We start from the raw sequence: 27685 nt of genomic DNA on the forward strand, positions 1-27685 counted from the left end.
TTTCTGCTTCTAAAACAATAACATTAAATGTTTAAGTTGGGCTGCTTTACACTCCAAAACACAACTGCCAAGCGTTTCAAGCCTTGGAAAATGCATGAACTGTCAGAGTTCCAGCAAAACGAGATGAACCAAAGGGCAGCAGGCTCCGGGAGAGTGGCGGCTGCCGCCCACACCGGCAGCCGCGAGGCCGCCGCCGCCGCCGCCTGGCCCCGCCCCCGACGTCACGGGAGGCGGGGCGGCGGGCGATTGGCTGCGGCCGCAGCTGCTCGGCGGCCGGCGGAGAGGGAGGGGCGGGCCCGGGAAGAGGAGGCCGCGGGCCGGCTCCGCTCCGCCTCCTCAGAGTTTGGGAGCTGAGAAGTGATTTTTTTCTTTTTTTTTTAACCCCCAAGGCAAATGGCTGGCGCGGAAGCGTAGCTGGTCTCCGCTCCCCGGACCCGGGCTTGGTTCTTCTCTTGCGCCTTGGGACGCGGATCGTCATGCTGTGATGTGTGCGAAGGAGGAATCGGTAAGGCGCCGGGAGCCCGCGGGCTGGTCCCTGCCGCCGCTTCCCTTTCCCGGCTGCTCTGTCTCTCTCCCCTCCTCCAGTAATCGTGATCAGGTTTGATGAAGCGCCCCAAAACTAGAGTTCAGGGCTGTTGAACTCTTCTTTTTTAAGGAGAAACACCATTTTCCGTCCTTTGATTTCCAAAGAGGAATTATTTCATCTGTTCTGAGTGCTGGGTTTTGTGAAAAGGTAAATTATGCTCGTGGGCGCTCACACCCACACCCACACCCACCACACCCACACCCACACCCACACCCGCACACCTACCTTTGCCATCTCGTTTTGAAACCCGGCAGTTTAAGGCAAGCTTGGCGCTGTCTCAAAGGTAATGAAGAGGATGGGGGTCGAAAAACCCTGAGTTGATTCCCTTGGGAAAGAAAAGTGTTTGTGTTGGACCTCGCTCAGAAAGAGTTTTTAAGGGAGAGCTGCCAAAAAAAGGGGGGGGGGGCGTTCTTCCAAGCAAATGCTAACTGCAGAACCTAGCAGTCGTTTGGGGCATCCTTCGTTGTAATTTACAAGCTACATAGTCACACTCTACTGTGCGCGGCAGAGAGACTGGCTGGCTGGCGACACCCGCCGCTGTGGGGGGCTGACCTCCCCGTGCCTGTGGCAAGGATGTGTGTAAGCGACTCTTAATCGTAAGGGCACGTTAACGCAGTCGTTACAGTGTTATCTGAATAAGAGCAGAGTTTCTTCTTGCTTCTTTGCACTTCGTGCTTTGCAAGGAGAAAAATAATTCTATAGTCTGAGAGCAAGCCTTTGACTAAACTCAGCCTTGAAAGATGGACCCGCAAGGATTGGCTCCTTATCCACCAGTATTTATGACATGCTGTACCAGAAAACTAACTCCAGAGTAGATAATTATTTTCAGATTGGGCTAGGCCACATTTCTGTGAAGAGGAGCATCATAAAAAACATCTCGATTGGCTTTTTTAAGAGCAAATGTGGAACACCTAATCATTGTAACAGTGTAAACTCATTCATTACCCTGCGGTGAGCCCCCACAGCGATCTACTGCAAGAGGTAATGTCTGATCCTTCTGGACTGTTTCCTGTTTCCATTACAAATACGTATTATATGCCTAGGTGAAGACAGTTCGTTTTTATCAAAATGAGGTCATACTGTTGTGAAAGAATTTCAGTCTGAAGTGACCAGAGGATATAAAGTGGAAAATCTCATGCACGTGCCCCTAGAGAAACAAAACTTAAGGACTGAGAGACTGATTTCCTGTAAATGCATGGTTTACAGAAAACTGATCATAGTGGCATTTTCTTAAATATTAGGGAGTTAATCAGAGGTTGTCTCATATCAACCTTGACGGTTTTGCTCATAAACCATAAGCTTATAAACATCTGTTTCCAGAAACGTGAACGAGATGGCCCAGGCTGCGTTGGTCTCACAGGTTGGTCTAAATTGAGCTTTATTTGTATGACTGGACTGGTTTTGTCTGCTTGAGAAATTTTCAAAGCTGGTCTCTGTTTGTTTTGATTTTAACAGACTCTAAACTCTCCCCACTTTCTATTTCCTACCCATAAGTACAGCCTACCCCAAGCCCTCCGTGGATTTGCCCATAGCTTGCTACAGTATGTGTTCCAAGTTGCAATTCCTCTGCTATTCCCCATTAAACCCATCTCTCTTTTTTTTTTTTTACTTTTTAATTTTTTACAGTCTTGAGCTTGCCTCTTTATTTAGGTAGACACTATAGTGGTTTCCCCCACCATCTGAAAGTAGAGCATTCCTATGAAACCTTATTGTAAGCCAAAAAGGCATAAAGTGAGGAAGCAGTTAACATTCACTTATATGGGAAAAAATTTGAGTGTTCCCAGATTAAAAAAAAATAACCTACCAAATCATACCAAATACTCTTAATTATGTCCAGTTTTACACTCAGTGTAACACCCGTACGAGCACTCAGGCTTTTCTGATATTCTAGGACACATCTTGCTAATAGATGCACCAAATAAACTGAGATAAAGCACAGATGCTCACAGACACAGTTTACAGCTCTGGTGGCTTGATGCTCAGATGCTGAGTGTAGTTCCCAGGAAGGAGCTTGGCGGGGCCTCTCTCACTGTGGGGGATGCCACTGCCTTATAATGGTTGCTGCCAAACACAGAGGAACACTACTTTCGCTTTTTGCCTTTTGTTGTAAAATTAAAAATCCTCTTCGGATTTCTTTTGGTTAGTGAAAACAGGTACTAATGTAGGTCTTTGGTAAAAATGAGTGGTGTAATGCAAACTTTTGAAAAGCGGGGGATATCCGTATATATTGGAAAACAACAACATTCAAAAGTTTTAGGGAGTTTAAAAAATAATACTGCAACTGCTACTTTAACATTTGTTAAATTGTATGAAAAAGATGGAGAATCTAGGCAGTCTAAACCAGGATGGGTGTCAGGAATATTTGACCTTTGCACAGCAAGAACTGAATACTTTTGCCCGGCCGGGCGTGGCTCAGCGGTTGAGCATCGACCTAGGATCCAGGTGATCGGGGTTCGATTCCTGGTCAGGGCACATGCCCGGATTGCAGGCTCGATCAATGACTCTCTCATCATTGATGTTTCTATCTCTGTCTCTCCGTCTCCCTTCCTCTCTCTGAAATCAATAAAGATATATTTAAAAAAAAAAAAAAGAACTGAATACTTTTAAAATATAATTAACTTACTGACTGAATAGAAATGGAATCCTATTCAATTTCTATTCAGTCAGTAGGTAATTATATTTTTGGATGTCCTCACCCAAGGACATCACTTATTTTGATGCCAGTAAAATGAAGGAAATGCTCAGCATTTTATTATAATTTATAATAGAACAGAGATGACTCATTGTTAGGTAAATGTACTTCTTAGAATCAACTTTAAAAATTAAGATGTAAAAATTGACCACATATTCAGGTCTTCATTAGACCTAGTTAGAAGTATTGTCTGACCTAGTTAGAAGTATTTTTTTAAAGGAAGGAAAATCAAAGAAAATGGTACAAGTGAGATCACTTAGGGTTTGTTAAAACCCAGTGCATTGGTGAAGATAAATTTAGTAGCTTGTCAGTGCTTGAAACAAGGAGACTCGATTTATCAAGTCTTGTAACAATTATGTGTGTGGTGGATGCTCTCATCATTCCTGGACAATAGTTACAGCAGCCGAGCAGCTTTTCTTATTATTTTATTTATTTTATTTTTTAATTTTTTTGGTTAATCCTCACCCGAGGATATTTTTTTCCATTGCTTTTCAGAGAGAGTGGAAGGGAGGGGAGAGAAAGAGAGAAGGGGAAGGAGAAATATCGATGGCGATTGGTTGCCTCCTGCACGCACCCTGACTGGGGTGGATCGAGCTGGCCGCCCAGGTATGTGCCCTTGACCGAAATTGAACCCAGGACCCTTCAGTGCACTGAGGCAAATGGGCTAGGGCTTTCCTTATCATTTAAAGAGGTCTGTTGTGAGTGTATCTCTTGAAAACATTATTCCCTTCCTGTTATCTTAGATGGATATATTTCATTTAAAAAATTATCAAAGTCATAGAAACAGTATTTGTCAGGAAACTAGTATTACTATTGGAGTAAGAAGTGATAGTGGTACTAGTTTGCTAAAAGAGTGCTGGCCTTGATGGAATCTCATTTTATGATGCCCAATGAAGAGTATAGTCATACAATTATTTGAGGTAATAATATGAGACTGTGTACTAAAACTCATAGTTCTTGGTCTAGAAATATATCCTAAGGAAATCATCTGAATTCTATATGAAGATTTATAAATATGTTCATTACAGTGTTACCTGTGATATGGAAAATATTTAAAACAAAATTAATTCCACAATAGCAAACTTTTAAAATAAATTAATGTACTATATATCTATATTGAGAAACTTTAGGTTACCAAATATATTTTTAAAATTTTATGATTTAGAAAGATTTTTGCAGTATATGGAGTAAAAAAAAAGAAATATTTAATACCATATCATATTGAATGTATAGAATATAATTTTGAAATATAAATACATATAAAATATAATTTACTCAATAAATATGTATTAAGCTCTTATTACATATCAAGCATTGTTCTAAATTAACAAATGTTGAACAGCATTGAACAAGGCTGTCACACTTACCATTTGCATACAAGTTCCTGTTTGTATCAGTGGATATAACCTGAGATATATCACATACCAAAAAAATTGGATTCCTATGTGGTAGAGTTATATAGCCTTTTCTTTTTAATATTTTCCTGATATTTCCAAATCTTCTACAGCAATTATTATTTTTATAATCACAAAAACACCGTTTTGAAAAATGTTACCAAGAATACTATGACAAATTTAAAGGACCGACTCTAAGCTCAGTATTTTATATGCCAGTATGCCCTTTACAAAAGATATTACAAAAAGCCAGTGAGATTGATTAACACCCCTATAGAAGATGATCCCAATGGAAAACAGACATAAACGGGCAATTCGCAAAGGAAAAACAATTTTGACCTTTCTGACGTTTTAGGGAGCATTCGGAGAGTATTCAGCATAGAAACACGTTACCATATTTTCACACATCACATTAACAAGCATGGAAAACAGCTCAAAATGTGTGAGGCTGTTGGGAAGGCTATTTAATAACATGGAAAAATGTTCATGATATGAGAAATGAAAAACTAAATTACAAAATGATGTCCTACCTTTGAAAAAATTCCAGTGATTGTGTTGAGAAACTACTTCTTGGTGGAGAATAAACCTAATGTTAATAGTACTTACGTTTGGGTGGTGGGGTAGATATGATTTCTGTTTTTCTCATGGTATTAATCTGTAGTTTCTAACATTTCTACAGCAAACGTATTTTAGTTATGAGGGAAAAAAGTCTCTATCCTAATAAATCAATTTGTCCTAGAATGAAGAGCACATAGACAATACTCCCTTCCCCCCCTTTCGCAAAGCCACAGTCTGTTGTGTGTAATTCCATGTCAGGTGCCATTGTTTCTGAATTAGATTTGCTGGTGAGAACATTTGATTTCTAGGGGAACCCACTAGGTAAAACTGATTCTAGTCATATCCACTCTTCTCTTTTCTGCTGTTTTCTGGAATAATAAGGAGTGTTGGACTGATTCGAGCTTTATTTCTTTTCATTTCCTGTTGATCACATCTGCTAAGGCCTCATGCTGATAGGCCTTCATTTAAGTATTCCTTAATTTATTTTTTTAAAACCTGCTGATTCCATGTAAGGCCTTTCTGAATGAGGAAGACGAGCACAATTATATTTCTGTTAGCAAAACAAGCGTACAAAATTTCAGCTCTATGTAGGATAGGTAGTAAAAAAAATCATAATAAATTAGTAATGAGAAGGAAGGTGAAAATCAGTTTTAAATTATTCAAAAATGTTGTAAAGTCTTTTTCTTTAATTTATACTACTCATAATTATTTAGCACCATTTTTAAACATTCTCATTACCCTTTTAGACAATGGTAATATATTGAACGTTATAGTTAAAAATCTTAATTATAATATCCTTTGTTCTTTACTGAAGTCTTTGCTAGAGAGGTGCTCTCAGGTGTTTCATCACAAAGATTCTCTCTACTTACCTGTGGTGTCCTTCAGTCAACAACTTAATATTTTTACCTTGACATATTAGGAAAAATGCCTGAATCTGAAGCATTATTATACTTTTAGATTCCTAAACCAAGGACTGAGAGAAAAGTGAAATACTTTCAATGGGGCAAGGATATTGTGAAAGTAATTCTTAGCTCTGAGTCCTAAATTGGCTTTCCTCTCCCAAACTGTCACATTTCATTTGAGCCATACTAGTGCAAAAGATGGTGTGTGGTGGTCCCCAGTGCCTGATTTGTCACCTAGTTTTTGCCTGCTTGATTTGGGTCACGGTCGGGATGGGAGGGGTGGTGATAAGAATGTGTGGGTGAGGTATGCAGTATGAAGGATGCAGTGTTGGTAGCAGGTGGAGGGGAGGCATGCGGCCAGGACAGAGCCAAGTGGGGAACATGTCTTGTGGCTCATGCTTTTCCAGCTGTTGGTATTGCTGTTGTCACAGAGGCCTTGGGAAATCTCTAATGACCCCACTCCAGGTTAGGTTCCTGGTAGATTGTGTTCTGAAGCACATCACTCAGTTTTCCCAGTCTAGTCTCCCTGACTTTACTCTCCCAGTTCCAATGTGTCTTTCACACCTATTGAAAAGAAATCCTTTAAATGTCTGTATCATACCACACTTTCTCAAATTTCTTTGATTTCCAATTTTCTTCAAACTAAGTGTAAATTCTTCATCTTAATAAGTAAGGAATTATGTGGTTCTGACATAAATTTCCATCTTAGTTTCCCATCACTTCTTAATTTGTACTTGAAACTCTGGCCATATTGTACTACTCAATGTTACTGACACACAGGGTTTTCTAGCCTCCTTGCCTTTATTCACATTTCCTTTTCTAAAATCTATGAATCTCTCCTGTCAGATTATCAACATTTCCCAAAGCTCATTTAAAGTGCTCTCTCTTCCGGGAGGACTACCTCTTTTCCCTTTCCATCTTCCAACCTCATGTCATGCCTTCTTGTAGGACTTTCTGATTCCCAGAATTGATATACTACATGAATACCCCAGTGTTATATTTTTTGTTGAATTGAATATTTTGACCTGTTCTGGGCACTTTTATTTATTCTCAAAGAGTCCAGTGCTGTACCTAAGACAAGGTAAAATAAATGAACATTAGAAGGTAAGCTCCTAGAAGACAGAGATTTTTGTTTTTCCCCTGTGATTTCTCTCTTTTATCTCTAACAATGCCTGGCATATAGTAGGAGCTGAACAAATCTTAGTTAAGAGAATGAAGTTGCGCACTTTCAGTGTGTTAGGCACAGGGCATTATTTAGTAAACCTTTTTACAAAACTGTGAGGTAGGTGATGTAATTTCCATTTACAGATGTGGAAACTGAGGCTCAGAGAGGCTGAGCTTGTGGTAAGTGGCTGACTGCATCTGACTGAGCATCAGTATCACTTGAACTTGTTAGAGTTTGGGTCTTTCTACTGCAGATACATTTGTTGCTGTTTTGAAAACAGCTGACGATATTACAGATCCTTATTCAAAATGAATGTGTTTTGGAGAGTGGGTAGTGTTGAGTAACTGTTGGAACTGACCATTTATCATAGATCTATTTTATAATTTCATTGAACAATTGAATACCATCAACTTCTTTTCAATACCATTTACAGCTTTCACCTGTCCCTTTTTGGTGTTTACATACTATACTTAGTATTACTTAACTTACAGGCCTTGGGACAATTTAAATATATGTATTGAGACAATTTAAATAATTCACATGCAATCTATGCTTTCATTACATTAATTCACATGATGAAGTAGTTTTTAGCTATTATAAAATAACACCTTTCTATGGAATTATTTTAAGTCATCCAAATGCTTCCAGAAGTGAATCTTCAAATAGTTTTTAGAAATTCACAAACCTCTCATCTCTTATACTGAAGTATCCTTTTTTATAGATGAACTAAAGTAAACCTGTCTCCATCATATATCCAGTAATACCATATACTTCAAAGAAAAGATATATGATTTAAAATTTTAGTCTTTGATATGTTTATTTGATTCATATTTATAGCTCATGTAAATAATCTACAAGAGACCTTTAGAAAACATTTCATGTACTCTATTGATTTAACCTTTAGTTTTATAAATATATGTCATCATTCAGCAGCTAAATTCTTTCCATTTTGCTAAAATAACTTTAAGTTCCTATTTATTTTTTTCTCTTGTCATTTCTCATTCTTTTAAGCATGTTATTTTTTCTTTTTCTACTTTTGAAAAATTTCTGTGGTTGCTCATCCAGAAAATAATTGTCCTATTTCTTATATATAAAAAAGTCATTTCACTAATTATTGAAACAACAATTATATGTTGTTATATCCATTGGGAGAGAAATGATTAGTTACACAAAAATAATATTTAATGATAATGAACTTATGGAGAAAATATATTTAGAAATTAAAAATAAGTCTTTCTAGACCACAGCTGAGGTGCCTAGGTTAATGGCTTTCCAAGTGTGGCCCCCAGACCATGAGCATCAGCATCACTTGAACTTGTTAGAAATGCAGGTTCTCAGGCCACACTGCAGACCTATCAAATCAGAAACTGGTGTGTGTGTGTGTGTGTGTGTGTGTGTAGAGGGGGTGGAATCTGTGTTTTCACACGCTCTCCAGGGGATTCTGGTCTGTGCTAGTTCGAGAATATTGAGAATATAGGCTTAGGGTATAACCCTTGGTGAGCAGGCCATGTTCCTTGGATTTTGGTAGGCAGGTATCTGGTCTACTTTAAAATGCCTCCGGGAAAGACAATACCATTGACTTTTCCTGCATGCCACTTCAAAGCTTCTGTGTTATCACTGAGCTGACATCAGAAGCCACTACTTTGAGACATTAAAACTTTAAAAACAGTCCAGAAAGATAAGGTTTAATACTTAAAGATTTGTGCTGGCTAGTTTTATTATTTACTTCCTAGAAATAAATTCCCTTTTAAGACATAATTAAACTAAACATTTTTGCTAGTGTTTCATAAGAAACAAGAGGGGGGCATTTTCCCCATCCTTTGATCTCAGGCATATTTTTGGAGGATGATTAAGGAAAGAAATATGAATCTTCATGTCTCTCAGCAGAGAGTTTGTTGTGCCTAGGAGTCCAGTTTTCTTGCCAGAGGACCTGAGTATCTTTGTAGAGGTAGGGAATGATACAGATTCCCACAGTGATCATTAAAGTTGTAATTAATTCTATATAAAGTTACAGTAGTGTAAAAGTATTTTCATAGTACATCTATATACAACTTGGGCTACATTCTTTTAATATACTTTAGATTTAATCAAGTTAGATTAAGTCTCTCATGTATTGATGGTAATTTTATTTGCCATCTCTGTTTATACTACCAGACCCACATGATGTTGAACATGGTCATTTCAGAATATTGTGAATTGGTCATGTTCTGACGATATTAGGAATCGGCAGAAAGAATTAAACAGGTTCCTTTTTTCTTTTTCTTTTTTTCCCCCTTTTTAAAAAATGTGTCTTTATTGATTTCAGAGAGAGGAAGGGAGAAGGAGAGAGAGAAACATCAATGATGAGAGTCATTGATCGGCTGCCTCTTGCATGCCCCCTACTGGGGATCAAGCCCACAACCCGGGCATGTGCCCTGACTGGGAATCGAACCCCGATCGCCTGGATCTTAGGTCGATGCTCAACCACTGAACCACACTGGCTGGGCTTGAAACAGGTTCTTAAGTAGGAGTTGAGAACCTTCTGACCAATGAGTGTTTTTTTTCCTTCCCACTGACTTAAATTTTCTAATATAAAGAACAATAAAGGTGGTATTTAAAAAGTATAACATTTGTTTTTGAGATTTTTGAAATTACTTTGATATCTAGACATGTATATGTCCTACAAAAGTATATGTTTTACTGCAACAATTACCTGCACTTTCTTTTGCAGGATATCACTTAAATTCTATTTCACACCTAATTTTCATGAGGAAGACAGTCTTCTGAAACTATCTGGGCATTTAAGTAAGCTACTTCTTAAAATTTAACCAGCTGTATCTAAGATATTTTCAGTAATTGTGTTTTGTGCAAAAGAGACATCAAGGCTTTTTTTTGTCTTTGCAACATTTTAATTTATATTTAAGATTTCTTGGGACACACATATTTGCCTTTATGATGAAGCTTATATACTAAATTATGGTTTTCTTGTTTTCTCTGATAAAATATCAAGTATTATTAGTACACATACATGAAGAATATATGAATATTCTTTTTCAGTGTTGAGGCAGCATGCTTGTCTTATATTTTATAAGATTGTTCTTAAAACAAAATGAAAACAAAGAATTGTGTCTTTCCCTGCAATTTAAATGTAGAAACTACATTAATTTCCATGTATGCATTTCTCCATCATAAGTATAGGCTTTGTGATTAAATAAAGTTTAGAGATTAGAGTTTTGAAACAGTTTTAATTGAAATGAAGATCTGTTTTCTATTTTTTTTTACATATATCTTTATTGATTTCAGAGAGAGGAAAGGAGAGGGAGAGAGAGAGGATAGAAACATCAATGATGAAAGAGTCATTGATCGACCCGCATCATGGGCCTGTGCCCTGAGCAGGAATCGAACCCCGATCGCCTGGATCCTAGGTCAACGCTCAACCGCTGAGCCACGCCCGGCCGGGCTGAAGATCTGTTTTCTAATTATAAAGCACATATGTATATTCATGGTAAAAATATGGACAGTTACAAAAGATGTTTAAAAATAAAAATTATCTATTAATATTCTACCTCAAAATAACCAGTTTAAATGTTTTAAAAATATTTAATTCCAAACTTATGTAAAAATAGTTTACATATATATGCTAGTTGAGATCATACCTGTTTACAGTTCAGAATCATGGTTTAAAACCTTACAAGCTTGAAGCAATTTTTGCTTATAAAATTAAGAATTGCTTTTATTAGCTGCATTATTTTCATTTAGATATTACACAATTTAACAATTTGCCATTTTGGACATTTGTGTTAGTGCCCTTTCCAATGGTCAATTGGTTATCTTTCTACTCAGAGCCAAAGAGAATGAACAGTTTTAAGGCATATTTCCTTTGGCTCCAGAAAAGTAAAAGCAGCCTATATTCCCCCAGCACTATATGAACACTTGCCTTCATTGAGCATTATGAATAAAGAAACTCTTTGCTACATTTAGGGCAAAAAGTACTAACTCTGCTTTAATTGCTTTTCATAGGTTACTAGTGAAATTGAAAATATTTTTTCCTATTTATTTGTAGTTTGTCAGCTCTGTGTGTTTGTTCATGCTCTTTTCCCCAAGTATGTTCTTCTTGCAAATATTGAAACCAAAGATGAAAACTTTCTAATGTTGCTTTTATAAAGTATCAATGTAAAAAGTAGACCATTGCAGTGAAGGACTTATTAGAATGAAACTGAGACAATAGGACAGATCCTGCAAATTAGCTGTGAAAATTTTAGCTGACTAAATCTTAGTTATTTTAGAGTCTAAGCATGTGATCATATAAAATTTTAACAGACATAAAATCTAGTATTCAAATTGACTTAAGCAGTTTATGATACATTCACAAATAATGATGCAGTTTAGGAATTATTAAAAGACTTTCTATATATGTATGAGTAATAAAATGGTAGTGGAGAGAATGGCTGGATTACTTTATGAGAGCTGTCACTGACTTGATGTGTAATATTGGACAAGTTACTGTCTGTAAACCTGTGTGTGCGTATAGATAAAGTATTTAGTTAGATATTTAAAAGTTTTTTCCAGCTTTAAAATTCTGAGTTTTCTATTTCAGTTGCTAAACCTTATGATCTTTACAGTGCTTTTCCTACCTGGCAGAAATGTTGGCATCAAATGATAAGTGCTCTCATAATAGTAAGAATAGCCGCCATTTATCATCCTATTGTATGCCAGGGACCTTGCATATATGCTCATTAACTCCTCACAGCAAACCTAAAGAGTAGTTATTATTTCCCTGATGGGGAAACTGAGGGTTATACAAAATCCCACTGAGATGGAATACTTAGGGTCAGGATTTGAACCTATGACTGACTGAAAAGCTCCTCTCTTTCAACTCTGCTACTTACTTCTCTCTTGAACAAATGTGGTGCCTTGCTCTAGACCAGGGTTGGGGAGCCTTTTTTCTGCCAAGGGCCATTTGGATATTTATAATGTAATTTGCAGGCCATACAAAATTATCAACTTAAAAATTAGCCTGCTATATTTGGGCAAACATTTAATTGAATTTATTGAATTTCAAGTCCTGCCTGTGGTTAGCTTGGCACGGCCAAACCAAAAACAGTCTGCAGGCCAGATGTTCCCCACCCCTGCTCTAAACCAAGGCTTTCAGCATAGCATTATTGGCATTTTGGGACAGATTATTGTTTTGGGAAGCTGTCCTATGCATGATAACAGCATCCATGGCATCTGTGCATAAACACACCCTCAGTTATGACAACCAAAAATGTCTCAAGATATTGCCAAGTATCCCCTGGCGGGGGGGAGGGGTGGTGCAGTTGTCACAGTTGGGGACCATTGATTTAATACAACCCAAGTCATCAATAGTACGAGGACAAATATAATTGTTATCTATGGCAAAGACAGGCAAATGGGCCAACTTGGATTTCAAAGGTCAGCATGAAATTCGATCAAGTAGAATGTCAGCAAAAGACCCCACTCCATCATTTTGCAATACTTTTTGCACACCTATTGACTGCTTAGCCTTTAAAGTCTTAAGATTTTTCTTGTTTGAAGAGTACAGTACTCACATTCCCAGGATGCATAATATACCATCATGAGTTTGATTGAATATTAATTTATTTAAAAACATTCAGTACTTGCCATGTGCCTGGCATTTTCCAGTTACTGTTTAAAACAGTAAACACGATGGTCTTGCAGGGGAAGCAGATATTAAACAAATAAGTATAGGTAATTTCCCTTTATTTTTCTAATAATCTTTTAAAGCACATCTTTAGAATCACAGTCCAGTGTGTTGATCATGTTTTACACACACACACAGCTTATCACATAAAGCTAGAGTTTGCCGTCCTTCTTATGAATGAATCAAGATAGCAAACCAGGCAATTTGTGTTCTTCTGCCAGTTTGAAAAGATATTTTGGCTCTAGTTTTCAAAATGAGCATTTATCTGGGGGCTAGCGTCATTTCAGAACTTCATTTCAGAACTTAGTTGTTTATCTGTTGGTTAGTGTTTTAATGTTCTTAGTGTTTGCTGTTCTGAAAGCTGGCCATAAACATGTCCAAGCCTGTCTCTTGAGGATTAACTTCTGAAGAATTTTAGGTAATGAGGGAATCTCGTGAAGTTCATATCTGATCCCTCTACTGGACTATATACTCCTTAAAGACAAGAAGCACGGAGTTTACATAGGACAGTTCATCATTTTGATTGCAGTGCCTGGAAAGGTTCATGGCTGACACATGGTAGCCTTTTGGTACCTATTTATTACACAGATATGAGAAAAAGAGATCTCTGAACAGTGAAAATAGGTTTCACTAAATAAGTCTCATTAAGTTTCTATATTCTGCTCACTGAGGACCATTGAGATCATAAATTCAATTTATTTATGTTTATGAACTGTTCTAAGGTAGTGGAAGTGTGAGTTAAGTCTTGATAAAGGCAGATATTTGGGTAGCCAAGGGAGAAACAAACCTGTAAAATTAGACCTGAGCATTCAAAACAGGAGGTCTTCAACTACTGGAAGAAACCTATGGATAGGCTTCAGAAGACCCTCAGGGCATCACTGCATAGAGCACTTTGCAGTAATTGGTGCAATGCGCATTGGTGCCTAATTCTTAGAGGAGAAAATTTATTTTAAATGCTATATAAAGTATAGGAAAATTGAAAACACATTTATAATTATTTCCATCCTGTATGAAATTGTTTAGGTACTTAAAGGAATTAACCTTAAGCTGTCTGAAAAAAATAGGTCACTCAGAAGAACTTCCTTCCTAAGAGTTTTGAAATTTACATACCTTGGCTATTTTTAAAAACAGATTCTACTTGTTTTATTTCCGTTTTTATGTCTTCCTGTTACAGTCTTGCTAGTGGCCGTTTTAGACTGACATGCTATATATTTTAATATGAACTGTAATAACGTTAGCATGCATAATATAAGCTGTAATGAGATATCATAAAATAACTAAGCATATATCACTTCTAGAACCATTGTGTGTAAGATTGTTACAGATATTCTGCATGTGAGAGGTGTTATTTTATTATTCATGTGGTCATTCCACAAATACATATTGAAAGTCTACTCTGTGCCTGATGCTTACTGTTTTAGGCCTAGGCTGTATCAGTGAACAAAAGAGAGAAAAATTCCTCCTCTGATGGAGGGGGAAGGTGGCAGAGCTACAATACAGAAATAATTATACATTATTAGAAAGTGATGTGAGTTCTATGAGAAATGAAACTGGGAAAGAAAATAGGGATTGCTGAGACAAGGCTATGTAGGAGTGGAGTGAAGGAGGGCAGGGGTAATAGGTTGAGAGGACATCGAGAGGCAGATAGTGAGGCACTGGTGGCTCTTACTATAATTAAGACGAGAGCCTTTAGAGAGTTTTATATTGTGGAAGTGTCAGGATCTAACTTAAGTTTTAACAGGAGTAGGTGTGTTAGTATTGGACTAGGGTGATTGTGGTGGAGGTGATGCCAAGAGGTGAGATTCTAGATTTATTTTTATTATTATTTTTTTCACAAAAGCACCCGTGGACATTTTAATGAACTTCCCTCCATGTAGCTTCAAGCTACCAGGACACAGGCTCCACCAACACCGTTAATCTTCTCCTCAGCTCTTCTGCTGAAGAATTTGGACTTCACAATGACGGGCTGCTTTGGGAGCTTTCCCTTCCCCAGAACTTTGTAGTAGCCCGATTGCCCCACATCAATGATAGGAGCAGCTCCAGTCTTGTTTTTGGCAGCACTTACCCGTGTCTGCTCACTGACCAAGGTCCCACAGTTTGTCAAGGTTCACAGTTGGGCAGAAACTCTGATTCCTCTTTAAATGGAAATGCCTCATACCAACTTTCCCAAAGTAACCTGGGTGACATTTGTCGAAGTTGATCCTGTGATGATGCAGACCACCAGCATTCCCTCGGCCTCCCCAGTGCTTGCTGATGTGGCCGTGGCTGTGGCTCACGTGGCCCCCGGCTCACGTGGCCCCAAAGTTTCCGGGTCTTCCTCAGTCTGGATGGCATGTCAGCAGCTGAGATGGAAGCTGGATTTATTTTGAATGTAGGGCCAACAGAATTTGCTGACTGACTGTGTGTAGGTTTTGAGGCAGGACAGGACCCCATAATGACTTAAAGACTTTGGGGCTGAGAATCTAGAAGGGTTAAGCTGCTGTCAGCTGACAGGGCTAATGTGGGGGACAGCAGGTTTTGGGGGGAGTATCCATAGCTCAGTGTTTCACATGTTACCATTTGGAGATGAGCTGCCTGGTTGGCAGTCAGATGTATGAGTCTGGAGTTTGGAGAAGAGGTCTGAGCTGAAGGGTAGTTACTTGGGGGAACCTGTAGAAGTTCTAGTTTTCTCAGTAAAATAGAAACAAGATTATCAGCAAGAAGAAAGTTGGGAGGGAGATAAGGAAGTTAGAGAAGGTATGAAACAGTTGCCTATTAAAATGTGAAAGCAAAGAGACTAGAAATCCTGTATTATTGCAGCTGGCATGTGTGGCCAACTTGTAGTTCATGGTCAATAATTTAAAGTAACACTAATCAGGCGTGTTATGTGTTTCTCTCTAGGCACATTCAACCTGTAGGTTTTGGAATAGAGTATATAGGGATTTGAAAGAATGGATTTGAATATAACTAGGATAAAGGCTTTGACAACCAAGAAGTGAGAGAGAACCTAAGGGGCAGAGAGAATATACAAGGAGATGATCATAATATTGACCATAAAATTTAAAATATGTATGCAGGGAAGTGAGGCCATACAAGAAGGAGGGGCAGTGAAAGATGGTGGGTCAGTTGCTTATAGGTCCCTGTGGGGTCAGATGATATTGAAGTCAGGCTGAAGGTGGATCATTTATTTCAAAGCAAATTTTGGCCTGACTAGCCTGGCTTAGTGGTTGAGTATCCACCTATGAACCAGGAGGTCACAGTTCGATTCCTGGGTTGCGGGCTCGATCCCCAGTGGGAGGCATGCAGGAGGCAGCTGATCAATGATTCTCTCTATCATTGATGTTTCTATCTCTTTTTCCCTCTCAATTCTTCTCTCTGAAATCAATGAAAACATATTTAAAAATAAAATAAAAGTAAATTTTATTTTTATATATTGAATCGTATTTCAAATACATGTAAAGAGCTTTCTATCAAATGTATCTAAAGTTAAATACTAATATTTGGATTTTTAATTTCAGTTGTTTTCAAATGAAGCATGGTTTTAGTATTTTTCCCCCTAAATGACTTAAGTTCAAATCTTTTATACTAGTCCTATTCTTTCTCCCAACCCTCACATTCCTTGGTAGGCTGACAGAAGCCAAGTGCCTTCTACCAACTTATTGCTTAAGAGTTTCTGCCCTGTATCAGAGCCTTCTACTAGCTGCAAGGCTCTCATTCCATCGGAGGTATTTGGATTAAGCTTGGGTAACCATTTACCAAGCTGTGTCACTTGGGTGAGTTTCCCAAATGGAGATAAAAACATGTACTTTGTTGTCAGGATTAAAGTTAATGTGTATTTATCCACAGCAAAGAACTTGGCATGTTTTTTTAAATGGTAGATATTGTTACAATCTTAGGTTTATTGCATTATTAATACTGTATTAGAATTGAATAACTGAATTTCAAAAAATGCTATTCTGTCATGTCAATAACGTAGATTTTAGGAGTATCCAGGATTATCAATGCCAGAACTTAGTATTAAAGATTGCTATAATTAAAATTTTAATATATGCTTATACTCTTCTAGTTTTAAGAATAGACTATGACATATTGGCAACTTACCATGAGTATGGGTCAGATTTTTTTTTAAAAATATATCTTTATTGACTTCAGAGAGAGGAAGGGAGAGGGGGAGAGAGAGATAGAAACATCAATGATGAGAGAGTCATTGATCAGCTGCCTCCTGCACACCCCCTACCCGGGATCAAGCCCAAAACTCAGGCATGTGCCCTGACCAGAAATTGAACCATGACCTCCTGGTTCATAGGTCTGTGCTCAACCTCTGAGCCATGCCAGCTGGTTGGGTGAGATTTTTTTTAATTTCCAATAACATGGAGAGACACTCATACCACTGCAACACTTTTCCTGCCTTTTTGCTAGTTTAACCCAGTCTTGAGCCTAAGCATTAGCAAAAGGTAACTCCATTGGAGGTATGGTCCCTTCAAGAAAAAGCTGAGATATATTGAAGAAGAGAGGTAATAAAGTTTTCAGTGTCTGGATAGACACATAAATACTTAATTTTCACACAAGAAAATTGAAGAATCTCTTTATATTTAATGTATTGGGAACATTAAGAATGGACAACTTTTTGCAGTAGACAGTAGTACATCTAGATACTATAATCATATTTTATACCTCTGTCTTCTTTCAAAATGAACATGCTTGAAAATTCTAAATTGACTCTTCATCAGCAATGAAATAAAAACATGTCGCTCATTACTGTGGAGGGTATCTTCCCTCGGTCTGAGTTAGAGGCTGCTTCTGTGATGTAGAGCTGGGTCTTTGGTTTCTATTTCCCCAGCATCAACCACAGTGTTTGATTTTCAGGTCTTGTTTGTTGAATGAATTGGGACTGAGTGAGCTTGGTTTAAGCACTCTTTTCTAAAGATGCATAAGGTCTGTGTGCTTGATTAGAATTGACCTTTTTCCATTAGCATCCTAAAAATGACATAACTCAAAAAGAATTCTTTCTTAATGGTAAAAGTGAAAGATGCTATGACTTAGTTTTTTATATACCAACATAGTACTTCCCATGGTAATAATTACCAATATCAAAAGTGATTACTTTAATGTTTTTTGTAATGTATTACCCTTGCCTGTCCTCTTGTACGTATCTAAACTACAAAATGTGTACCTCTACTGGGGATTGTATTCAAGAAGTTGAACAGAAAATATTAAATACTACACAGAGCTCTAAGATGACTATTTGACAAATCTGGTTCCTCCTACTCAATGGAGATCACTGAAGATATGTAACTTTATCATTCAGAATCCACAGTTTTCCTACTATATAAATGAACCCTTGTCATCACCAAAGCCCATATTAGATACACGTACAACTGTTTATATTTACCTTCTGTTTCAAAGATTATGTGGGGTCAAGAAAAGCACTTTTTCCTTTTATAGAGAGCACGATAATAATTACTCAGGGAGACATGCCAGCACATCAGCTTGGCATCTGATGCAATAAAGAAACCAGCAAAGATTTCAAATGATCTTACTGCCACCTTACTGCTTATTACCTGTCAGATAAGGAATCGGTCTCCTTGAGGTAATAAGCTCCTTATGGAGAGAGTTGGACAAGTAGGTCAGATGTGACCCAGATTGGAAAAGCCTTAGTTTTATCAGGGCTGACTGTTTTTCAGAGAGGGCTACCTGTGATGGGCAGGTCAAGAAAACTTTCACATCTTGAGTCTCCTGTGAAACTTACAGCTATAACATTTCTATTTTTTATTGATCCTGATAGGCAAATTCTCTTTCTTTCAAGGTTTGGAGCATATAGGAACTTTGATCTTTTGTTAGTGTCTTCTCATCTTGGTTGAGAAAAAGGTTTTAAGTCTGTCAAGGCCAGGACCCATTGTTGTCCTTTGAAGGCCAGGATCCATTGTTCTCCCTTGAAGGCTAGGGCCCAGCGTTCTCCTTTGCCAAACTTTTAGAAATGTTGGTTGAAACTGATTATGACTGTATTAAATTTTCAGAAAGAATCATTACGGAAGGCCTCATTGCCTACGGCTGGGGATTTTTGTATGTAAACCAGACTTTTGCTATTTTAGTTCATTCTGGTTTTAGATGAGAGGGCCTGCTTGCATTGGCTGTCAGGTCGTTGGTACATAGCCTTGGTCTGTCCACTCAAAGAATAAAGATTGCCTAATAATGGGAGTGATACTAATTAACTCTTCATTCTAATTTCAACTTTACATATTGAAATAAATTTACTTAGCATAGAGTAGTGGTTCTCAAAGTGTGTTCCAAGGACCAGCTTGAGCACTACCTGGAAACTTGTTAGAAATGCAGATTCTTGAGCCCCACCCCAGACCTGCTGAAACAGAATGTTTTTCTCTTTTAGACAAGTGAGCTCATGTATATATTTCAGATTGTTTGTTGGCTGGTGATGACCTCAGAAAATTTTAACTACTAACTGGGCCTAAGGGAATTCATTATCCCATATTTACCTTTGATAATCCGTCCTGCTCCAAAATTTCCCTTAAGCATTCATGAAGGGAAACAGGGTTTTTGAACACTGTCTAATTTCAAGAGCATTTGTACACAACAAGGAACATAGTATCTGTTATTTTTGGTACACTCTTTATTGAAGGATTGTAGCTTTTAATATAGTCTAGAAAAATATATTATAATTAGAAATAATCTGGTTTAAATGATCATATTTGATTATTTTAAGTTTTATATATAAATGGAATCATATAGTTGGAAAGGCATGACTTTTGAGTCAAATATTGCATGCCTTGAGTTATGAAACCTCTTTTGTTTCTTCCTCTGAAACTTGGAAGTGAAACTTCATACCAAGTTGTGAAGATTAAATTAAATGACATGTGAAATGTATTTTGTAAACAGTAATTATTATGAAAGTATTATATATACTTATTTTCTAAGCAATGTTTGGTTTATATTTCTTTATTTTTTACCTTAATTGATATTATGCCTAAAATTGATAGCTTATAGATATTAGAACTTTAATTACAGGTTTTTGCAGCTCCTGTGAGTGAATGGAATATTGGATCATGTAGCATCATGTACACCTAATGCTTAGGGCAGCATTAGACTGTTTCATAAATAGTAATTATAACTTCTTCCTTTAAAAACTTGAAAATTTTTAAAAATTATAAATCAATACATTTCGTTGTAACAAAGAAAGAAAAGTTAACAAGCTCCTTCTATTCCCTTTTTATTCCTATTTTGAGATACCTAATAGATTGTAGCAATTCACACTCCCATTGCCAGAGTTATATTTAGTTTGCTAAATTTTATTGAGTTTTTCCAACAATATTCATATGTGAAATTGGTTTATAATTTTCTTGTGCCAATTATAAAGAAACTTGCTCATACATATTTTTAGTACATATAGATATTTCTGTGATGGTGATAAATGATTACTTGCAATGAAACTATTTTTTTCCTACTATATCATTGCCTTGCTGTCAAAAAGTATTGCAAATTGGGTGTATATAGCATTTGGTTTGAATTAATTTCGTATCTAGTCCCTCTCTCCCAGTGTTAACATGTATGTTAAGAATCTTGATCTTTAGGATCTGTGCTCATATTAATTAACTTTTACATTCTAGATAAAATGCTAATATCAGTTAATTAAAGCAAGGTGTCCAGAGTCAGGTGTCCTTTGACTCTGCATTTCTGGATAATATTGGGCTTCCAGTTGCGAAACTCAGCCCAGGAACATGCAGGCCTTTTCATAGAGTTAATCTTTAATGGTATTTTCCATCACTAACCAGCAGGAAGTTTGTTATAATCCAAATTTTCATATACTAGTAGTTGCTCTTAAACTAAAAATGAAGTTAAGAATGGAGACTTTAAAAAAAGCGTAGGTAAACTATAATTTTATTTTATTTTTTAATGAAATGTTAAATCTCCCTACCTTTAAGGACAGCAGCTCACTCAGGAATAGACAATCAAGACCTGAAACATTCTTTCTGATTCTAAGTGATGGTAATTGAACTTTAAGCACTTGGTTCTTTGTGTTCTTAAAAAGAAAATTTATTGTTAATTCTCTAGGAGAGTTCCAATCAGTGGCATAACATGAGGTCAAATAAAGCGCGGGACTGTTTTATTTATTATCAGAAAACCATGACAAATCAGCTCTTTGTGGAGTGGGCTGAATCTTAGGGTTATGAATGACGTTCTTGAAAACTACTAAAAACGTTTCATCCTATATTGTTCATTAGAGCTTTTTGTCTACTGGGAGGCTCTACTTACCCCTGGGAACGGCCGAGAGAGGGTTTTACTGTCCTTAGCTAGTTGGTTGCCTGGCAGACTTCAGTTAAGAGGTAGTGTGGGAAAAGAAAGTAAAAACACCCCGTTCCCTCCTCCAGGGCTCAGCCTGGCTTTCCTTCCTTAGAAGCAGGAGTAAAAGGTCCAAGGATGAGAGAACACAAGTACAGCAGTCCCCCCCATCTGCAGAAGGTATGTTCCAGGACCCCCAGTGGGTGCCTGAAGCCGAAGATAGTACCAAGTCCTATATGTACTGTGCTGTTGATCGTCTGACTTTGGCCAAGCATTAGACCGTGTGGAGTCTGGAAAGGAGAGAAGCCCCTGACTCTGAAGAATGAAGTCACCTGAAGTGGCTGTAGCAAGTGCAGTGACTGAGTGACTGAGCACGAGCAGGGGCGTCATGGGAATAGGGCAGGGAGAACCTGACTGTATCTCCCGGGCGGATCCTTCTCAGTCTCTGCAACACCAAGGTCAAGCTACAACAGTCTAGTGTGCGAAGAGGGGCTGGTGTGGCGGGTGGGTGACATGATTGACCAGCCTTCTAGAAGGGAGCGCAGTATTTCCAAAGGCGCAGGGCACAGGCTGTGCTTTGCAACCTCCCTGACAGGTCACCTGGCTACTAATTAAATTCCACTTTCATGGGCCCCAATGTAGTTCTTGAATCAGAATCTCGGGGGGGGGGGGGGACGACTGTGATTAACAGGAGCCCGGGGGAGGGGGGTGATTCTTACCAGGGAAGCTTGGGAAGCACCAGACAAGTGGAATAGAGTTTGTTCAAGAACATAATTGGAGTGAATTTTGAAGAAAATGGTTGAGGATGAGATGAGGTGGTACGAAGGTTATTTTATGTCATGCCTGTCTTTCGTGATTGGTTTTCTGTTTGTATCCTACTTAGTGCTGGTTACTTCTCAGGTATCAACAGCTACATGGAACTGAGCATTTGCTTTGACTTGGGCAACTTTATTTAATTTGAAAGCAGTCTACTGAAAGTTGGACCTCAGATCATTTGACTGGGTTTCTATGACTTATTTATGACCTGAAAAATAGCCAGAGAAGACAGTGGGAATTAGAATGAACATTGTCCATCTACAGGGTTCCCATGACTCTTAATGTTATCTTATTTTATTAATTAGCAAACTGAGGCCCAGAGGTTAATTACATAGGTCACATAACTAATGAGCGATGCAACTGATATTTGAGCCTTGGTCTACAGAGCAGGAGGAATTAGAAGATTCTTTGGAATGGTGAGCAGAGTGCTCATTCACTCAATTAAAATAGGTGAAATAGAAAATGTGGGATGAGGGGCAGGGGCTACAGTGAAAAAGCTTCTGACATTTGTTACTATGTCCACTAATCTAGATTAAGAAGCTATTTTTTTAATACTGAAGTGAGAAAGCAGGCTTTTCAAATCACTTCAGAGGAAGACTTTAAAAACATTATGTTGATAAGATACTGAGAATTATTTTGGCCAGTCAATGTTTATTGATTTAGTTCTACTTGAACAAAGATATTAGCAAACTCCAAAGGACAGAATTCGATAGAGATAGAACTATGTGTTTTTCTTGTTTTCATTACTAGCACATTGAATGCGGGAAACGTATTTATACGTTTTACATTGACTGGTGGTAGAGCGCGCGATAAAAACTACCCGCAAACAATGTGCTAGTATAAAACAGGTAAGACTGACTTTACAGATATTTTCTCTCACTAATAATAGAGGCTAAATACAGTGTGGGGCAAAAGTAGGTTTATATGCAAGTTGTTTGTATGCAAAATTATGCAATAATAATATAAGAATAAACTCTGTTTCATGTACTCACAACTCTAAAACTACTTTTGCCCCACCCTGTATTCTGGGTCCAATATCCAGATACACATGTTTGGAAGCTATTGCATTTTTCCCATTAAAAGTAAATTTCTGCTCAGCCCTATCTGGTTTGGCTCAGTGGTTAGAGTGTTGGCCCTCGGACTGAAGGGTCCTGGATTCAGTTCTGGCCAAGGGCACCTACCTTGGTTGCTGGCTCGATCCCCAGCCCTGGTGGTCCCCAGGGGTCAGTGCGTGTGTGGGAGGCAACCAATCAATGTGTCTCCCCCTCCCCCTCCCCCTTCCCTCCCCCTCCCCTTCCCTCCCCCTCCCCTCCCCCTCCCCTCCCCTCCCCCTCCCCCCCTCCCCCTCCCCCTCCCCCTCCCCCTCTCCCTCTCCCTCCCCCTCTCCCTCTCCCTCTCCCTCTCCCTCTCCCTCTCCCTCTCCCTCTCCCTCTCCCTCTCCCTCTCCCTCTCCCTCTCCCTCTCCCTCTCCCTCTCGCTCTCGCTCTTTCTCTCTTTCCATTGCACTCTCTCTGAAAAAGAAATGGGGAAGAAAACCTCAGGTGAGGATTAAAAAATAAATAAATAAATAAATAAATAAATAAATAAATAAATAAATAAATAAATGTAACTCTGCTCTTTTTTGTTTTGATTTAGATCATATAATTTTCAAAGATCTGATGGACTTTTAGAAGATTGTTATTTGTGATTTGACTTATTTTCTACAAACACAGTGATGAAGTGATGCTATCTAAGTAATCTCTTGGATTGCTTGAAGACCGAAGTATAGTAAACAAGTGTGTTAGCAAGAATGCATTATTAAAAACATGAATTCACTAACAGTACTAGAATATAATTAGGCCAAATCTTCTAATGCTGCTAGGTAATGATTTATGATTTCAGACCTGTGAAAGCTGGACACAAGTATCATGTCCTTAGGGGGAAACTATTAATTTCTGATTAGTATAACACTTTAGAGAAAAGAATCAATAGATATGTATAAACTTAGAATGAAGCTTAGGAAGGAAACATACTTAAATAATTTGTCCAAACTACCTCAGTGCCTTGAATATTACTCTGCACCTGGGGTTGTATTTGCATATTTGCATGCCTATCACCTTGCCTAGACCTGAGCTCCTGGAAAAGAGGATCTCCGTTTTAATCATGTCTGTATTTCTAGCCTATTGTAGTTCTTAGCACATAATCTAGATTTTCTTCAGATGAAGTTGTAGGCCACCTAAGTTAGATTGTCTGGGGAATTTTGTTAATAGTTCAGATTATCAGGACACACCCACAGAATTACTAAATAAGAATCTCCGGAGGTGAGCGCTAATCTGAGATGATAAGTACGTGCAATGGAATTGATTAAGCAAGGCCTCCAGACCCTGCCCTCCACACATTTCCTCGTTTGCTGAAATGCTCATTAGCTACTCGATGAACTTTTATTGGGCATCCACTAAGTGGTAGCTACTCTGGACGTAAAGATAAATGAGACACATGAACAGTTAAAAAGCAGAAGCTGTTGAGTTAGAAGGATTTGGTTTGAGTCAGCCATATGAATTTCAGCAAGTTACTTTACTTCTCTAATCCAGTTTCCTCTTTTGTAAAATAAAAATAATACCTGTGTTATCAGATTGATGTTAATATTAAGTAAGATAATGAATGTAAAGTGCTTTGCAAAGTGCTTGGAATATAGTCTACTCTTAATAATGTTATCTTCCCCTCCCCCCAATTAATGAGCTTACATTATAGGCAGGGCTGAATTCTTGGAAAATGAGAAAAACTTGGCAATAAGGAAGAGATTGTATAAGAGTTAAATTTTGTTTTATTATACACCACCCCAAACTTGGCAATATAACTTTTTTTTTTTAAATCCTCACCCGAGGATATTTTTTCCATTGCTTTTCAGAGAGAGTTTGGGGGGGTGGAGAGAACATCAATGTGAGAGAGACACATTGATTGGTTGTTTCCCACTCGTGCACTGATCAGGGTTGGGGAATGAGCATGCAACCGAGGTATGTGCCCTTGGCCAGAATTGAACCTGGGACCCTTCAGTACACAGGCCGACGCTCTAACCACTGAACAAACTGGCTAGGGCAGTGATGTAACTTTTACTGACTCACAGTTTGATGGGTTGGCAATTTGGCCTGAGCTCTGTTGAGACAGTTCATCTCTGTTCTAGACTGTGTCATCTGGGCACACTCATGTAAGTGGCCAGCTGGGAGTCAGTGGCCTCACCCACATATTGACAGGAGCAAAGAAGGTAAGTAGGTCATGTGTATGCATCATCTAGTAGACAAGCTTGGGCTCATGCACATGATAGTGGCCACAGGGTCCTCAGGAGCAGTGGGAGCCCCATGAGCAAGCACATGTCAAGCCTCTGCTCAAGCCATGTCTACTAGTGTTTCATTTGCCAAAACAAAAGCACATGGTCAAGTCTAGATTCAATGGGTAGAGAGATTCCCTGACTTGATGGGTGAAGGGATGTGCATAGAGGGAGGTAAAGAATTTGTGTCCAGTTTTGTAATCTCCATAGAAAGGGTTTTATTTATTTTTAAAATTTAAAAAAAAATACATCTTTATTGATTTCAGAGAGAGGAAAGGAGAGGGAGAGAGAGAGAGAGAAACATCAATGATGAGAGAGTCATTGATCGAGCCCACAACCTGGGCATGTGCCCTGACCAGGAACCTAACCCTGATTGCCTGGATCCCAGGTCGACGCTCAACCGCTGAGCCACGTCCGGCTGGGCACCATAGAAAGGGTTTTAATGACTACTTACTCTGTATCAGGCTTTATGCTGGGTCACTTATGTTGGTACTCGGTATTCATTTGGTCCTTACAACAATTTCTCACACGTGCGGTTTCCCATTTCAAAGAAGAGAAAACTGATAATTTGATAAATTAAGAGATTTGTATACATTTGGCCCCAATTACTTGCTTCAAGTTATGGCATGGCATTTTACCTGTTGCCTCTTGCTACTTAGATGATCAGAAGAGCAGCCCATGAGGAGAAGGAGTATCCTTTAATAAAGATTTTTGGTTAAAATGGAGTTCCAAATATTAGTTTTACTTTCCCCTTTTTATCCCTTGATCCATTGGGCCATATATTTATTTGGCATAGAGAAAAATTTAATTTTACTATCCTTACTGTTCTTTAAGACTTTCCAAGAGCTTATGAGGAGCGCTTTAGTGGGTCTTTGTTTTCTTTGCCAGATCGCCTACACAGCCTGGATCCCGCGGTTTGGACATGACTGAGCCCCTTCAATGGGCCAGATATCACTGGCAGCGGCTGATGGGCGGCCCAGCCAGGGACGGCGATGAGAGGCGGTACAGCTATTCCACGCTGCTCGCCTGTGGGGGCAAGCCCTCTCAGACCCCCAGGCTGGCAGGCAGGCACCGGGTCGTCGTTCCCCACCTCCAGCCCTTCAAGGAAGAGTATGAAAAGTTCTCTGGAACCTACGTGAACAACCGAATACGAACCACCAAGTACACGCTTCTGAATTTTGTGCCCAGAAATTTATTTGAACAGTTTCACAGGTACTTCTAGCTTTTGAAAAACATCCTAGATTGTTTGTGTCATTCTAGGTGACAGATTAGATTTTTCATTTTCATAACATTGTGTGTTACGTAAGGCTAAGACTTGTGACTGGTCTTTGACACTTACATTCACGTCGCACTTCGCAGTTGGTAAGATGCTTTCTCTCGACCAAAGAAGATACCGTTATACTCATATTATGGATCAGGAAACTAGGTTTGACATTGTGGGTTAGCCAATGTCACTCCAGCGATTAAGTAGCAGAGTAGGGGCTATAGCTTTGACTTTTCTCACCGTTGCTTTTGTGTTCCCTACTTTAAACCATGTCACATTTTAATTTTAACTTTTTCTTACTTGGTAATATGGAGAAATAGAGGTCTGAAGCAAATGCAAATGTAATATGTTTTTAGGTGAAACAACAATAAAATTCAGTTTAATATATGTTTATTGAATCTCTCCTAAGAATTTAGGCACTGAAGGAAATGCAAGTCTAAATGGGGCTCCTTTCCTGTGGACCTCGCTGTTTAGCAAGGGAAACAAGAAGTGTATATAACAGTGAAAGACATAGTGGGTGTGATGAGTATTATAAAGTGCTGCCGTGTAGGATGGAAGCCTCAAAAAGAAAAATAATGCTGATAGCTAGAGCAATAGAAGGGGAAGTGGCATTTGAACTTAATTATGGAGGGAGGGTGAGATATTCACAGCAGAGGTGTCGGCAAAGCACATTTCACGTGGGGGAAGGATAATGCAAAGCAGTAACACAGAGATTTTCTTGAGGCCTGGGAAGTAATCCTTTCCGACTAACACAATGAGAAGCAAAATGAAGGCAGAGAGAATATTCAGGAAGATTCTGTATATATCCTGATGAGTTGTCATGGAGACCTGAACTTAAATCAATGTAGGAATGAGACGAAAGATAATCTATTACAGATACTATGGATTAGATATGGGGAACTAAGTTAAAGGTGATGTGACCATGTTGAGCTGAGATGACCAAGAGGATTAACAGAAAAATGAAAGACAAATAAAAAAGAATCTTGGCTGGATGATTATTTTGTTTTTGTAAATGTTGAGTTTGAGATATTAATGTGAGTACAGAACTTCTCAACATTCAAATATTCATTC

At 38.4% G+C, this 27685-nt stretch overlaps 1 protein-coding gene and 1 pseudogene across 3 annotated transcripts in view; one reads left to right on the forward strand and one right to left on the reverse strand.

The window, feature by feature from the left end:
- The first annotated feature begins 278 nt into the window (after positions 1–278).
- ATP10D (ATPase phospholipid transporting 10D (putative)) overlaps positions 279–27685 on the forward strand; it is an 85253-nt gene continuing 57846 nt past the window's right edge. The window contains exons 1-2 of one of the 2 annotated variants that reach the window (XM_081139820.1): positions 279–505; positions 26239–26562. In XM_081139820.1, coding sequence (XP_080995946.1) covers positions 26273–26562 — 290 coding nt within the window. In that variant the 5' untranslated portion in view covers positions 279–505; positions 26239–26272. Of the gene's footprint in view, positions 506–654; positions 734–26238; positions 26563–27685 lie in introns of those variants that run through there. The other variant, XM_081139821.1, reaches the window with a different exon arrangement.
- On the reverse strand, positions 14812–15293 carry LOC308557275 (large ribosomal subunit protein uL15 pseudogene; annotated as a pseudogene). The gene has a single exon. The product of its transcript is annotated as a large ribosomal subunit protein uL15 pseudogene (transcript).

Source organism: Miniopterus schreibersii (genome assembly GCF_964146895.1).
Source record: "Miniopterus schreibersii genome assembly, chromosome: 1".
Classification (NCBI taxonomy): Eukaryota; Metazoa; Chordata; class Mammalia; order Chiroptera; family Miniopteridae; genus Miniopterus; species Miniopterus schreibersii.